Raw genomic sequence first — 15717 nt, forward strand, 5'->3', positions numbered from 1 at the left:
ACCCACTGAGTCTAACATAAGACAAATTGACACCATTATGCCTGAGATGCTGTGGAGTACGATAAGTCATCTCGGCTTAATCCAAACCTAAATTACATTAAAAGCTCATTCTGCTGTCAAATGTGTTGCCTCTCTAGTAATGATGATCATTGTCAGATGCATGGCTGGTTTGCACCCATGTTAAATTATGCCCAAATTGAATCATTCCTGCTAGACTTCCTTGTTTGATTGTTTTGACTGTGAGCATTTTTTTCCACACTCATGTTGCTAATGTCAGTTTGTTTTTTTGTGAATGTGGACTAATTTGGGGGCACCTGTAGGCAGACGGCTGCAATAGGGGGTATCACTAAATCAACACTAAACAGGTTTGCAGGTGGCTTTTGATATTTTAAAAAGCAAAAAATTAGTAATATTTTATTTTGAGTTGTTTTGATTCATGGATTCTAGTTTTATTATTATTCTGTGTTCCTTAGTCTCTTTCTTTGATTGCATCAACCGTGTCTAGTGATTCTAAATTACATTTATTTATCCCTTAAGTCAAGTCATTCTTTAGTCTTAGACTCATTTTAGTTGACTTATTGGTTGTCCTTCACCCCTTGCTGCCGTTTTCTCTCTCTCTCCTCAGTTTGTCTTCTGCTCTCCCCTCATACCTGCAACCTGTGAGTCAAAAAAGTGAATGTCGGGGTGCTATGGTGTAAAATTGGAGATCAAATGTCTTATGAGCATACTAAGATTTTACTCTCCTTGTGCAGTTGTGTTCACCAGGCAGCAGTTTTTCCCACAGGAAATCCTATTGGCTAATATTAATAACCGTCAGAACCTGAAAAAGCCCAGAATATTTGTGGAAAGCAGGGGGTGGGCATGTCTGATCTCTCTATCGTATAATCATAAAACAGCACCAGAGAATCGGACCACCCACAGTTTGCACTTCTGGGTTCTAGACTTTCTCAGAGTTTGGCTGAATCAGACCATTATAGATCAACTTCCTCTTTCTTCTTTGATTTAGTGTGCCATGTTTCCTGGACTCACATGGAGCGGTTCCACGGGATTTTCACAAATCACCTCTTTTATTTGGATCCCACAGCTCTGAGCTAAGCTTTATGTTCCACATCTTCCCACTTCTTTGTCTCTGTTTCTCACCAACTCCTCCTTCACATTTAACTTTCTCTCTTCTTTTTGTCTCAAATGTCATCCTCTAGTACGTTCTGTTCTGTTCTGCGGGTGATGACCGGCCGTGTCACCACAGTGTGGCCTCAGTCAGGAGTCATGTTTGGTAATGTGTTCTGCTGCAGCATTGTTTCATCATATGGGCTTCAATTTATTACACAGAGAAGTTAGAGATGGATGGGATGACGGGGAGAGGACATGTGGGAAAATGTTTTTTAAATTTTCTCAACCAATAACGCTGCATAAAAAAGAAGTTGATTTGTTACGACCGTAAGTTATATATTTTTTGGGATTTTTTTTTAGATTTTGTGGCATTTTTAAATTTATTTTTGATTTGGTTTTGCAGAATAGGTCAAGCACTGACAAATCAAAACACAAAATGGTGGTTAAGGATAAGCTACATGCCTTCAGATTTTAACTTCTATGCTGTTTCATGAGGAGATTGACGAGCTAGTGTTTTCTTTTTTTTTTTTGACAAGTAATGAAGCAAAACCTTTAACCTTTGTGATTCAGTTCAACATGGTCTCCAGCATTTTGCAGTTTACATGCTCTATATTTGTACTTCACTCCAGGCAGGTTTACAGTGACTAACAGAAAAACTCCAGCAGTAACAGTAAACATGATCCGACCAGAGGCATGGAGTGGAGAGGAGCAAGATGACAAACAAGGACATAAGTAGCTCCCCAACTGGACAGTGGGGGATTTAACTCAGGGCACCATTCACTTAATGAAACTACAGAAATGCTTTTCCTCTCAGCAAGACAGAGAAATTATTTACAGTAAGAAAGAGAAAGCAGTGCTTCTGGCTTCAATCTAATTCTTTCTCCCTTTTTGATAGCCGGAAATTGACCGAAGTTCTGACTGCAGAGCTTACGACCCCGAAAACTACCTTGGGAAATACTACTTACTAAGTAAGATATTAAAATTATTTACTTCTTCATGAATTAATTAGTTGTATATTTTCCAAAACAGAAATATTCCACATTTTATATCTAGTAGATTAAAACAAACATGGAAGAGCATTTAGGTCCATGTTGAAATCAGGGTTCTTCTTTTCAGGTGCGGGCTGCTGAGTCATATTATGTCTCTCCATATCATACAGCTTTCAGATCCCGCTGTGGGAGGGCTTTATGGCGGCTTGCATGCTTCTCGTTTCTCTGCGTGAAGGAAATGTTCCTCCTATAATGTCCTTAGCTGTGGGTGCCTTTCAAGTTTACTGAGTCATCGGTTAAATTAGGTTAAAAACAAACCATCAGTCATACCTTTACTGTGAAGGGATAAACAATAATATAAAAAAAAAAAAAATTCCAAATATGTCTGGGAGAATTACAAGATGATCAAAGCGTGGCGGATCATCACAGGCTGACAGCAACGCAGTTCGGTTCTGACAAATCTTCACCCAGTCTGACCTTGAAATAAACAGAAACGGATGATGAAAAGCAGTGAATATTTTTCTGGCGAATACCAGGAGATGATGCAATAGCTGGGTGACAGGAAACTCTCACAGTTTCAGATGCAGATGGATTTATGTCAATTAAAACCTCAAAATGCCTGAAGTACATAACATACATCACATTAACTAGCATGTGATGGAAGTACACTTTGCATCCTATAGGTATTCAATAAACACTATTCCGAACCCTTTGTTAAGTATTTATTGGATCAAATGCTATTTTGCTAATTTTCATTTAATAAACTTGTATTTAAAAATGGAAAACAAGAAGATAACACTTCAATAGATTAAAAATCATCAAATTTAACAAGACAACTTACAAAATGTTGAGCTGAATCTTTCAAATCATTTAAAAAATAAAACGCCTCAAACCACAAATGCTCATTTTGAATTCAATGCCGGGAATGTAGTCGAGACAGAGACATGTTGCCACAATGTTGCATCACCTTTCCTTTAACAATTGTCTTTATCTGTTTGAGGAACTAAAGAGAACAACTCTTTCATCCATTTAAATGTTCACTATACGTCTCTGACCTTTCATGTCATACTATAGAAAACCCCAACAACCCTGGAGTTTGATCCTGAAAGGAGTTTTAAACTCTCAACTGAAGGGCAAAGTTTTCAGTCATATAATTTCATTGATATTTGATTCTAACAAAGCATCTACTGCAGGGATATTGTCTGAATACTTTTTCTTTGCTTTTAACATGGTTGAGTTTTGCCGTGCATCAGATATATAAAAACACAGCAGAAATATCACAATGACAAATTTAGACGTTGTTTGAAAGCGGGACAAATGTTTTAAAATGATCAAGATTACAGAGGCACAGAGTTTCTGTCAATTTCTTCAAAATCATGAATGAACCATATCTGTGTGTCTCACTGATGACAAGAAACAGGGTTTGGGCAGGTTGTGGATCAGAGTGTAGACTGATCGTCTTGCATGTGAGAAGATGTGGTTTGGTCTACAGCCCCTACAAGTCAAACTGTGGTAGAGAAAAGTAGGTTACCCCTTTTTACTCTTGCATCTGTTTCTTTGAATAGGACATACAGCACAAATACTGTGCCTCCAGTGAGTACATATGATGACGTTTGATTTACTTTAGCCACTGTCTTGAAGTATTTTAGCATCATAAATGATGTGTTTGTAAAATTCTTGTGATAAGTAATTCATGACTTTTTTAAATGAATAAATGCATGGAAACATTTTAAAGCAGTGTTTGACACAATAACCAAACTTAGCTCTGATCTGGTGTCCTTGGCATCAATTTTAAAATGAGTTGTGTGTGTTTTAATGAAAACTGTGTCACTTTGTACGATTATATATATTCAGTACTAATGCCCCGGTCACATTATTGTGTTTGTGGATAATGATTCAGTGAGTTGCTGTGTAAGATAAATTATCTTCCTGTTTTGATGTGCTACACTTTTTAGAATACAGTATTTACTGTTTGATCAGCAGGAAGACACAGATTTTGTGGACTTTATGAAAAGTCCACAACATTTCAATTGTCAGGCACCACATGTGAAGTGATGTTGGCTAGTGCTATAAAACTTTGAGTACTAAGCAACAGTCTCAACAATAATGTAATAATAATGTTATCTAATCTCAATGCAATTTAAATGCCATGTTTTTTAATGGATTTTAATTGTGCCAATATACATGGCAAAACAGGAATCCATAACACCAGCTTTAAACTACTTCAGCTACTCATATTTTAGTAAAAAATATTTCATGTTTTTTTGTGTTTTCTCACTTTCTCTACAGAGTATCACATCATAATTTTATTCTATAAGAGGAGTAGCAGAAATGATGAACACTGACAGATTGTCGAGTCACATTTTGCAATGATCTGCCCTTTCTGATTATAGACTCCTGGTTAATACTCACTGCTTACACTCTGTTTTCTTCAGCATTAGACTCAGAAATCAAGGAGACACCTCAAGCCTCCACCTTGCTGTCCTTCAGATCCACACATTTAAGTAATTACTGCCTTTTGCAGAACTTGTCCTTCATCTTGTTTAGCGATCTGGAGATCCTCCGCATACCAGCTGCTCCAATAACTCGTCTCCTCCAAATGAGAACAATTGAATTCACAAGACTTCATCTAATAAACCTCCTGAGCTTTTGTAGTACCCTTTCATTTCCTATCCAGGCATTTCTTAGCTGCTGCACAGTCCCATTGTTATTCAAGTCCTTGTTGTTGGATTGATATTTCTTTTTTTTTTTTTTTTTTTTTTTTTTAAAAGGAGACATCTTCATAGCTTTATTAAATCACTTAATGCTGATCTTTGTAAATCTGGTTATTCATGTTTTCATGCTCAGAGTGACTACACATTGATGATGTCCACTGTTCTGTGTACAGCTAATTCCAAAACTGTAGCACAGATTAAATTTTTCCTTTACTGTTCTACAAATCAAATGGATCATAAAATTGCAAATTTTTTGGGGGAATCTAGTTGTCATTTTTGACTGAAAAATAAAGTAAGTTGCTGTATTTAGAAAAATAAACTTTTAAAGCTACATTTTAACTTCAACAGGTTTATCTAAACAACTAGAATATTTAACAAACAGGAGAAAAATGAGTGGGAGGCAGCATGTATTCATACCACGTAAATGTTCTCCTGAAAGCAGTAAATAAGACGTGGGGATAAAGTATGTGTGGGTGTGTTTGTGGTTCTGGTTTCTCTGGCTGCCTGATGAGTCCTAATTGAACAGCCTTTTGATTCTAAATCATATTTTTCAGCAAACAACCCGAAGTTTAGAACAAACTGATGATTACCTGAAAAGTCAGGGATTTAAATATTGAAAAAAAAATGCAGCCTTTCTTTTGTGTTTAGCACTGTTTTATAATTTTCACCCCACTGATGTGGTTTGATTTGCTAAATCTTGAAATATTCTCATGTTCGTTCTAACATTTTGTCTCAGTACTTTCACTTTAGCCTTCCATTCCCACCCTCCTCCGCTCAGACGATCGTATCACTCAATGCATCACAACTGAAATACGTCATTGTGGTTAAATATAGAACCCAACTGATCCCACAATCATGTCACTTTTGGCATGCTTGGTCTTGTCTTGTGTGCAGTGATTCTTTTTAATCCCAACAGACCTTTCGAGAATCCTGTGTGTTGAAGTGAGTCATTAGCTGCCAGTTGTCCTGCCTCCTCCCAGTACCTCTCCTTCTGCTCCCAGAGTCTATTTTAATTCAGTAGAAATTATAAGTGACTGAATTACAATTGCTGTGTTCCTCTGACGTGCCCCTGTATGCACAGTATCTTGAGATGCTCAGTTTTAAGCCTCGAGCCAACACGGAAACAGTTGGTGTTTGTGTGCGCTCCCAATGCCTTCATTCAGCTCCTGTTGCTATTATTTCACACTTTATTTTTGAATCAGTTGCACTTCAGGTTTGGTTTCTTTTTAGTTGAGTTTTTGATGGATAGAAAGAATAATTTGTACAAAAATAAATTTATAAAATTGTGAGAATTTGAGATGGACAGCCTTTACACATGATTTCAATTAATTTCTGTTTCAAAAGTAAAAAAAAAAACAAAACAGAAGTTTGCTCTCAGCTTATATGTGATGAACAAAACAGTTATTTTAGTTTTTAAAACTGTTAATTCGTACAAACCCGATCCTGTAGAAGCCCACTTTGTAATGAGCTAATTTTATTATTTGATCTAGAGTCATTTTATCTCTGACCAGAATTAAGGCGCATGAAGTCATCAAACCAATGATGGGCGTCATCACAGCAGGTAGAGTTTGCTCAATCATTTTACTGTGTGAAAAACTAAAGCAACGTTCCTCAGTTCAATGGGAATCTGACTCTACAGATGATAAAACTGTAACATAAAGCACACATCTTTAATGAAAAATAACTAATAGCAACAAAACATCCTCCTCCTCTTGTGGCACAGCCTCATATTGAAGCAATAAATACTGAGCCAGAAACGCAAAGTCCATCAAACAAACATCTGGATCAAACCTAACAATTTCTGCCACAGCTCAATGTATTCAGTTTTTTTGAAAGAAAGGGACACTGATGTAAAAGTTGCCTAAAAAGCAAATGTTACTTATTGTACAAGCAACAAGTAAGTGAAATGAAGTGTTCTGTATTTGTTGAAAATCCTCTTTCAATAAATACATTTTCATATATTTTCAACAAGAAGTGGAGGATACAGTTACTACTTGCACTGCCTGCAAAGGTTCACAAGAGGGCAAACTATCTATGAAATTGTGTTACAAGCATCAGGGTAATAAACTGGCTTCAGAAAAATCAGAATAGACAATTAGCGCAGTTTAAAGTTTTGTAATTCTCAGATACACCCTATGATTTAAGATGCAGACTTTTTCTTGTTGACGGTTCTGAGGTCTATGCATTTATTTAATATTTTCCTTTCTGGTTTTCTTAGATTCTCAGGGGTGTGAAAAATGTCCTGCTACATCTCAAAGTAGCAGAACACTGGGCCTCAAACATTAGTTGACAAAACACTATCCATATTGCTAATAGTGAAGGTTAAATAAAAAATATTGTTAAAATGTAGGAATGAGCTGAATCTTTCAAGATATTGAATTCGATTCCGTTTAGGAAGGAGATTTTAATGGATCAGTTTGAGAAAAATTGATTCAGAATTCACATTTGGAGAATGAGAGCAAGTATATTCATGTTTTTTGTTAACTTAATGGGGAGTGAAAGTTCACTTTAGTTTTTAATTGTTTTTGTGGATATTCTCCTCATTCTTCACTGAGGAGGTCCAGCATCGTTGCCCTGCCAACAGCTCTTTTCATGTCCACCCCCATTTAAAAGTCTCCAAATCCACCACTGTGTCTTCTCTATTTTAAAACAAAAGATGCATCAGAAGAAAAATATCCAAATATTCATTCTTTGAAATTAGAGTTGAAACAAGTTTGCTGACAGATGGAATTGTGCAAGTTACTCCCATGAAACACAGGAAGCCATCATGACTTTTTGCAGAGCAGATGAAATCTCATTTCCTGGTCAGCAAAAAATATCCCTAAATCAGCAATTACAGTTATGGTACTAATATAGACAAAGAAACTGTAGTGAGACAGAAAGGTTTTGAAAGACTGTGGCTATGTCAGTAAATTGTGGTTAAAATCTGACTCTACTTACAATAAATATGTTGGGTAATGTTACATGTGGGATAATTGGTTATTGTCTTTTTTTAATTACAGTTCATGCAGAAATTCTGAATAAAACAAATGAGAAAATTCACTCAAGTGAATTGTTCTGATAAAAGCTTTACTGGTAGAAATACAAGATCAATATCAAAACAAAATAGGGATGGGACTTTATTGCTTTAATTTCAATTAATTAATTACATAGATTTTATTTTAAAAACATTATTAATTATTTTTTTTGTTTTTGACATGTGAAAGTCCCAAGCTGGAACCTTTGTTGAAACAATCTGATGATAAAGACTATTGAAGTTTTGCCAAAATGAAAATTGAATGGATGTAAAAGCGCTTTAGACCAATCTGAGGGTTGAACAACCTAAATAATAAATTAAAAAGAAGAAATATCTTTGTAGTTGAGCTCATTTGACTATTTATTCAGTAATTTAAGTAAAACATTTTGTCCAAACATTTCACTGACAAAGAAGAGGATAGAATACTTGGGAGAAAGAAGTGATTTACTTTTAGTAAATATCCAGGCTTTGGAAAGCAGTGGACCACATTGTTTATCCTGTTGTGGTTTTGGCCATAAGTTGATTCCTAACTACTGGAAAATAAAACCACAGGATTTTATTACCCAGGGTAATATTTCCTTATGAACATCCTTAAAAACTAAAAGCAAAAAATAACAATTGCTCCAGCATCATTAATAAAGAAAGTATATATTTCTCCTCCTCCCAGTTATTCTTAAGTCTTGCACAAGTGGTCACACCGGAAGCAAGGCGTATAAGATTCGATGGCTTCTTCAAAATGTAGATTTGTCCCCTGTGCTTGGTAGCTTCTCATCCAACAGAGGTAAGTTTTTACACACGTATGAAATCATGAATTCTTATAAAATGTTTCAATGATCATCAATGAACACTTTAAATTTACTTTTATAAACTTTGCTCTCATGCTTAAGATAGAATCCATGACAATGTGAGATTTTAAGTTGAAATTATATAAATTTGTGGTTTTTTTGTTTTTTTTTTTTGCTCACACTGATGAAAGTTTAGCTTCTGTTTCAGAATCTAACAATGTCACATTCTAATTGTTAAGATTTTACTTCATCAATAGTGCAGAAAGATGAGTGTAGAGTACCGAGCCTCAACGACAGCTGATACGGACGTCACCAGAAGTGAAATTGCCTACAAAAGTTTTTCCTCTGATGGGAAAAATTTTCTCTTTTCAGGTACTGACACAACTCTAACGTTTACTCATGCTTTTTCTCATTAACACATATCTGGTATATCTAACATAACCATTGTTATCTTACCAAATAATGGCAGTTTCTCTTTACTGCTCACATATCGATATTCTTATTACTATTCTAATAACTTGCTAAATTGTTTTTAGGAGCAGGTAGAGGAGCAGTAAAATCTTTAATGCAAATTTGTAAAAATGGCTTTTGGAATATTTGTGGATTTGTATGCAGCTAAAGCTCTGAATTGTCCCTCTGAAGCAAAACATCAACCAAGCTGCAGATTATTTTGATCAAACATGAAACAAAAAGTACAATGCTATCTTAATTTTTTTTTTTTTTTCAGCTTGCATCCCTTCCTTTTGCAAAAGGAAACTGAAAGTTGCCATCTTGCATTTATTTCAACAGGCAACTCTAAACAATCCAACATCAACAATCGTAGCCCCCTTTGGATTTGAATTCACTCAAATATAAATTTAATTCAATTCATTTTGTAGTGTTTCATTTTAAAGGCTATTATCCTAAAAGTTTTCACAATTCAGTAAAACTGCAACTTCCTCAAATGACTTCAATAATTTTAAGTTTATGCTTCTGCTTTCCCTGCTGTCAATCAGTTTATTCCCTGAGAAGCAAGAGCTTTAAGGTTGCTTCAATTGGCCTCGGACTGCTCTGCGTTGTGCTGGTGGGATGGCTAATCGGTCAGAGTGTTCACAGTGAGTTATCCTTTTTCTAAATTTGCCCAAATAGTCACACTGTGTGACCTAAAACATTTAAATGACTGATTTGTGTTTTTGTTTCTTTTTTACTCTTCTGTGCAGATCAAAAGGTAAAACAAGACCACGAGGACACATTGAAAGCCCTCAATGAAAACAAAGAGCAGCTTCAAGCAAACCTGAAGACATTGCAAAGTGCCAAAAGAGAGCTAGAAGCCAATTTGAAGCAGCAACAGGGAAATATCAATTACTTTTCTAAACAATTAGACATACTGCATTCCAATAACAGAGAACTAACAAATGAGAGAAATGATCTTAAGGCTAAGCAAAGAGAGGCAGATACCAACAAGATTGCTTTAAACAATGAGTTGGGACAGCTGAGAGACAGTACAGCCCGGCTGCAGAAAGAAAAAGATGCACTGAGCACTGCCCAAACCAACTTAAATGCACGATATAATGCAATTGTCAAAAGCACCAAAGAACTACAGGCTAATTATGACACTGTTACTAAGGACAGGAACAATTTACAGAACAAATTTAACAATGTGAGCAGATCCAGAGATCAGCTCCAGTTAAGTTACAATGACATTATCAATAAGATGGAGGAGCTCCATGACAAATACAACTTCTCCTTGAGTGAGAAAGACAAGCTGTCGAGCGTCCACCTAAACCTTACAGACGAAATCAAAGTACTGGAAAACTTGAACAATATGCTGAGAAAGGCAGAAAGCACCTTGCAGAGTTCATATGGATCGGTGCAAAGGGAGAAAAGTGAACTTCAGAGCAGCCTGAAGAATGTAACCGCTGAGCGAGACCTCCTGAAAGCAAAAGTTGATAATCTAACTGCTGAGCAAGAGGAGCTGCTGGGGAGAATCGACAAACTGAACGCAACTCTTCAAGGTAGCATTGAGGAAATACTCAGAAAAGTCTTTACTGAAGCTTTTAACATTTTTTTTCCTTTTCAAACATAATAGATGCATAGATATGTAATCTCAGAGTATATCAATAAGCTAGGAGTTTGTTTTTTTTCAGTTTGGCTAGCTAAGGAATGTGTTCAACTTTATTGTTTGTTTCTAACACAGAGAAACGTTGCCCTGCTGGCTGGAGGAAGTTCCAGTACAGCTGCTACTTCCCCTCTACCACCAAGAAAACCTGGATGCTAAGCAGAGAGGACTGCCACAGCAAGGGGGCAGACCTGGCCATCGTGACCAGTAAAGATGAAATGGTGCGTTCATCGAATATATACCATGAAAGTGTCAATAAAGTCAAAGTCCTTTTAAAATGTCTAAACAAATCTAATTAATACTGTGGAGTTGCAGAAAAAAATACAACTAGTGAGTTAGAAATCTATAATATCAGAGAACCCTTTACAAGTTTAGCCATGTATAGTGTACTTAATCTCAGTTATTATAGCCGCAAACATTTTGGTGCAAATCTCAGTTTATATGTATCTTGAAATTTAATGGTGTGCAAAGACAAACAATTTTAAGCAATGACCCATACCATCTTGCACTTCACAAATGCATTTCATTTTGAGATAAGTCAAAAAGTGAGTTGCTCAATTCTTACTTCCAAACTGTGACCTTGTCGTCCTTAAATCCTATGCATTGTATTTTAAGAAGTTGCTTCAGAGGAAACATATGAGGTTCATAGACTAGACCCAAGGTAGTGTTTTAAAATGCTCTTTAATTTTTACGTTAAGATCCATATGAACATGTGGAGAGATGGTTGATATCACCTTAACAGGGCAACCAACTCTCTAAGTAAATCACAAATTTCTTTTGAAAACCTTTATTCCCAGCAAGATAGTATTTTATCAACTGTCTTGTTTTTGTCCTCCTAGAACTTCATCAACAGCTTGTACAACGACAAAGAGGTGTGGATCGGTCTGACTGACGGAGGAGTGGAAGGGCAGTGGAAATGGGTTGATGGAACACCACTGACTTTAACGTAAGGAGCTTTGAAACATTTTCTATCCAAAATTTAAAATCCACATAACAGTTTTTATTTAATTTTGCTTTTGGGCCACTGCATTATTTAGGTTCTGGGCTCAAGGGCAGCCAAACAGCCATCAAGGGAGGAACCAGGACTGTGTGGAGGTCTGGCATCGTACCAAAGGGGTCGGTGACTGGAATGATGAGAACTGTAGTGTTGAACAACACTGGATCTGTGAGAAGTAGCTTTCCTTTGCAGTTTGGCTTCCAAAAGACATTCAATCACTTTATCATGTATATGAATGTACTGTGATCAGATGAGACCGAAATCAACAACTTTGATCTACATTCAAAATGGTATATGTGAGGAAAAACTAAAAATGCTGTGAGCACGGTGTCCCCACAGTGAGACATGGTGGTGGCATCATCATGCTGTGGGAAGGTTTTTCTGCAGCAATTACAGTAAAACTTATAAACTCAATAGCGTTCACAGAATGTAATTATTTACATTTTTTGGTCTTGAAAAAGTTTTCCTTTCTTTTCATTCAGTATTTTTGCATATTTGGACTTGAGCTGGAATTTCATTTATAAAATGGAGCTTGCTGATGATCTGTTTTTTTCTTATTGTTTATTTGATTATTGTTCCAACTCCACCTTAAAAAAAAATTATATAACACATTTTTATCCATTTGTTTTAAAGTGTGCTTAAAAGATTTTATGCTTTGAACCAAAATTTGAATGAAAATATATTTTAAAAAATGTAAGTTTTTTTTTTCTTGCCAGTGCAGTAACACTTAGAGTTCAGTCTTTTTTGTATTAACGTCTTGTTAGAATCCAGATTAACGGTTGTACATATTTTAATACCAAACCAGTTTATGCTACAGATAACCAGATTCTGTGAATAAAAAAAATTATTTTTGTTGAGAGTATACCTGTAACTATTATGTGGTTGTGTGATGTATTATTTAGCTTTTTCCCCTTGCTGATCACAGTTAAGTTGGATTCTTGATCCAAAGTCTCGTTCAGTTCTTGCAGATTTTTTTCTTGTGAAATGTGTGATCAATTCATTGTATACCTAAATGTATTTTGTTATTAAATGAGAATAATGAACTCAGTGTAAGATAGGTCTGCCTGCCATCTATCTCCTCTATTTTTTCAGTACTTTTCAAAATCTTTCTTTGTTTTGCCTTTTCACACGACACAAAAAGGACAACCAAAAAGAACATGAACGTCATGCAAACAAAGGCCTGAATATAGCAAAATAAAAGGTGGATAATTGAATTGAGCATATGTAACAGAGAGAAAAGTGTGTATGAGTGTGTATGTGAATTTTGCTCAAAATAATAATAATAATAATAATAATAGTGTGTATGTGTTTGGAATGGGATTTTCGATTTATGTGTTTGGAGCCACCTAGTGGTATGATGAGTGACTGCACGCAACGGGTCCTTCAGGCGCTCTCTCGGCTTCCCCCACCAGAGTTTTGAGGAGCGCTGGTGGAGGTAGGTGCGAGAGAGGCAGCTCTTTGCTAATTTTTTTTACTTAGGGTCATATTTTTCTAGTTCAACAATTAACAAAATACTGAGAGATTATTTAATATTTAGAAATATAATTTATAAAGTTTTCTCGTGGTTGGACTGGAAAAATATGATCCTATGAGTGAGAGCAGCGCCAGTTGGTGTTTGTGGCTGACAACCGGTCACAACGCTAACTGCGTCTTTTGTTTTCTTCAGCTGTGGACCAGTTGTGTGGAGTCACATTGTTTCTTTTCGTAACACATTAGGTGAGTTCAATGTGTGTATATATTTGGGAAAATAAATGAATGAATAAATAAGTGGATCGTTTTGTGAGTGTGGCTGATGACTGTCAACTGCTATGGCGGTTGCTTTGTTGTTGTTGTCGGTTATTGTCAGTTGTTTTGCCGTTTGACTTGTTTTGTTTTGGGGAACTGTGTTGTTGTTTGGAATCTATACGATCACACCTAAAAAAAAAGAAATAAAAATAAAAACCAGAGTTCTGAGGAGCGCTGGTGGAGCTGTGGACCAGTTGTGTGGAGTCACATTGTTTCTTTTCGTAACACATTAGGTGACAACCAACAGGAGGGTTACACATAGATGATGAACATTTTGAGTGCAATTCCTCACCAGTATTACAGAAAGTGTATCACCATCAGAGAGAAAATGCCTTGTTTGTACTTATCTCAGTCTTTCCATTTTAATAACTTTTACGCTTTTTTTTTTTTTTTTAAGTCTCCACACTTCCATTCTTCTAATATAAATAGATTTACACTTTTGTAGTTTCTGGGAAAACTTACTATCTAAATCAAATTATAATTTTGACATAGTTTAATTATCCTTGATGTGCTTAATGTATTTATGTATAATTTTTGAATTGACCAATCAGCTATTGGAACTACTCTAATCAAACTCTATGTGTTGGAAAAGTTTACCTTGAGTGCTGTAATGGGCATGAAGCCAGCATGGCCAGTTATTCTTCAAATTCAGGATATCTAACCCATATGTAGAAGTTGCTGTCATTCAAACACTTTTTCTCTTGGCTCCATCAAGGATCCTGATATCCTGTCACAATGATAATAAACCAACACAGCCTCAACAGAGAAGTTTTCCTTACGTTTAAATCCATCCACATTCTATCAAACTGCCAACAAGGGAGCCCACTGAGTTCTCAATATGTCATTAAAGACCTTGATCTGACTCAGCAAACTAAAATTAGCATTTCTGATTAGTTTATGACAACTTAGATCATCCATTTATGGGATGATTACACTTTACAAATATAATTCAACCATTCTTTACTTTTGTAATTACCTGCTTTTCTTTACTCCTCTCAGCCATGGGGAGTTGATGGGTAACATTTGCAACCATAAGGCAACTGTGAAGATTTGTCAGACCTGCAACGACTTCTTCTGTGAGCCCCACGCTCGTCAACATGGCACACAGTTGCACAAACACATTAGCAAAGACATCGGCAGTGACATCCAAGATAGAAGCTGTCTGCATCAGAAGTCCAAAGATTTTTACTGCACAACTGATCACATGCACATTTGCAGCATTTGTGTGGAAGGAAACCACAAAAGACATGACATCATTTCACAGAAGATTCAGGTAACCATGAGATGAAAACTAGGAAAACATTGTTTTGCTGGATCTTCACTAATAATGCTCTTTTCTAACAGGTGGATGTTGGTGAGGACCTTGGGCAGCATGATACAAGTTGTTTACCAGCTTTTGATTCTTCTTTATTTTTTTTTTTGTGAATATTGTCTTGATGTCAAATATCTGTTTTGGACAAAACGTGTGTGTAAATAGGTCCAAAACAAAAGTAAAAGTTACTCTAAAATTAACAAATAGCAGAGACACAAATTATGATTGAAATCTGCTTTGATCACATCTGATTAATAGGGTAAATATATTTTAAAGGTCCTTAATGTGATATTGCTTCAAGCTGTTTTGTTGCTTGTTCATTTTTCTGATGTTATAATCCCTTAGTTACATAACTGTCACTGACCTTTCCCCAGACCTGTGAAACACCTGGTGTAGTGGGAAATGATGTAACACTGTAATAATGATACTGGAAGGTGATCAAATTAAATAAAGTGTGTGTTCCATTTTCATGGAAAAAACAAACAAACATGTAAAGCTCTGTTCAGTTACTGCTGCAAAATACCTTAATTTGTCTACTTTAATAATTACCACTCAAACAGTGTTCTGCAGGCAGATGCAGAGAGTTTTCAGAGTGGGTTCTTTCCTGCAATATTTGCTGTGTCGTATCACACCAAATCTTGTTTTATAACATCAGGATGTCCTGTGATTAGTGGCAAATTCTAAGTTGGTCTACTTTTTTTTGTTGGCCAGTGGTGCCCCCTCCTGGTGAGATCAAGTTCATAACAGTGAAACCAAACTCTGTTGCGTTGGAACTAAGCGGATCTAAGAAGTTCAGAGTTAAATGGAGCTCTTTAACAGAGGTAGAAGGTTTGTTAGTTATCAAAGACCTGAATAAAGTGGAAATAAACAACCTTCAGTTCTTCAGTGTGGCCACAGAAGATGAAGGTGGC

At 36.0% G+C, this 15717-nt stretch overlaps 1 protein-coding gene and 1 long non-coding RNA gene across 3 annotated transcripts; both read left to right on the top strand.

Moving 5' to 3' along the window:
* Nucleotides 1-8503: 8503 nt before the first annotated feature.
* Nucleotides 8504-12580, top strand: LOC122830080 (C-type lectin domain family 4 member M-like). Of its 2 annotated transcripts, none has more exons than XM_044115135.1 (7): nucleotides 8504-8610; nucleotides 8872-8986; nucleotides 9610-9708; nucleotides 9814-10608; nucleotides 10791-10933; nucleotides 11552-11658; nucleotides 11750-12580. In XM_044115135.1, the coding sequence occupies exons 2-7, from the start codon at nucleotides 8881-8883 to the stop codon at nucleotides 11886-11888; spliced, it is 1389 nt and encodes a 462-aa protein (XP_043971070.1). In that variant the 5' UTR covers nucleotides 8504-8610; nucleotides 8872-8880; the 3' UTR covers nucleotides 11889-12580. The 2 variants fall into 2 exon arrangements, with proteins under 2 accessions (XP_043971070.1, XP_043971069.1); XM_044115134.1 differs by having other exon boundaries at nucleotides 8527-8610; nucleotides 8854-8986.
* A 1050-nt stretch (nucleotides 12581-13630) lies between these two features.
* Nucleotides 13631-15386, top strand: LOC122830081. The gene is made up of 3 exons (XR_006370486.1): nucleotides 13631-13727; nucleotides 14494-14767; nucleotides 14839-15386. It is a non-coding gene; the product is annotated as an uncharacterized LOC122830081 (long non-coding RNA).
* Nucleotides 15387-15717: the final 331 nt, after the last annotated feature.

The sequence above is a fragment of the Gambusia affinis genome, linkage group LG04, assembly GCF_019740435.1.
Source record: "Gambusia affinis linkage group LG04, SWU_Gaff_1.0, whole genome shotgun sequence".
Taxonomy (NCBI): domain Eukaryota; kingdom Metazoa; phylum Chordata; class Actinopteri; order Cyprinodontiformes; family Poeciliidae; genus Gambusia; species Gambusia affinis.

Excerpts from the sequence above, each read along its gene's own strand:
- LOC122830080 (XM_044115135.1), top strand. The coding sequence starts at position 8,881 with ATGAGTGTAGAGTACCGAGCCTCAACGACAGCTGATACGGACGTCACC. Across the intron at positions 9,709-9,813 it reads AATCGGTCAGAGTGTTCACA|ATCAAAAGGTAAAACAAGAC; the intron begins GTGAGTTATCCT and ends TCTTCTGTGCAG. Across the intron at positions 10,609-10,790 it reads ACTGAACGCAACTCTTCAAG|AGAAACGTTGCCCTGCTGGC; the intron begins GTAGCATTGAGG and ends TTTCTAACACAG.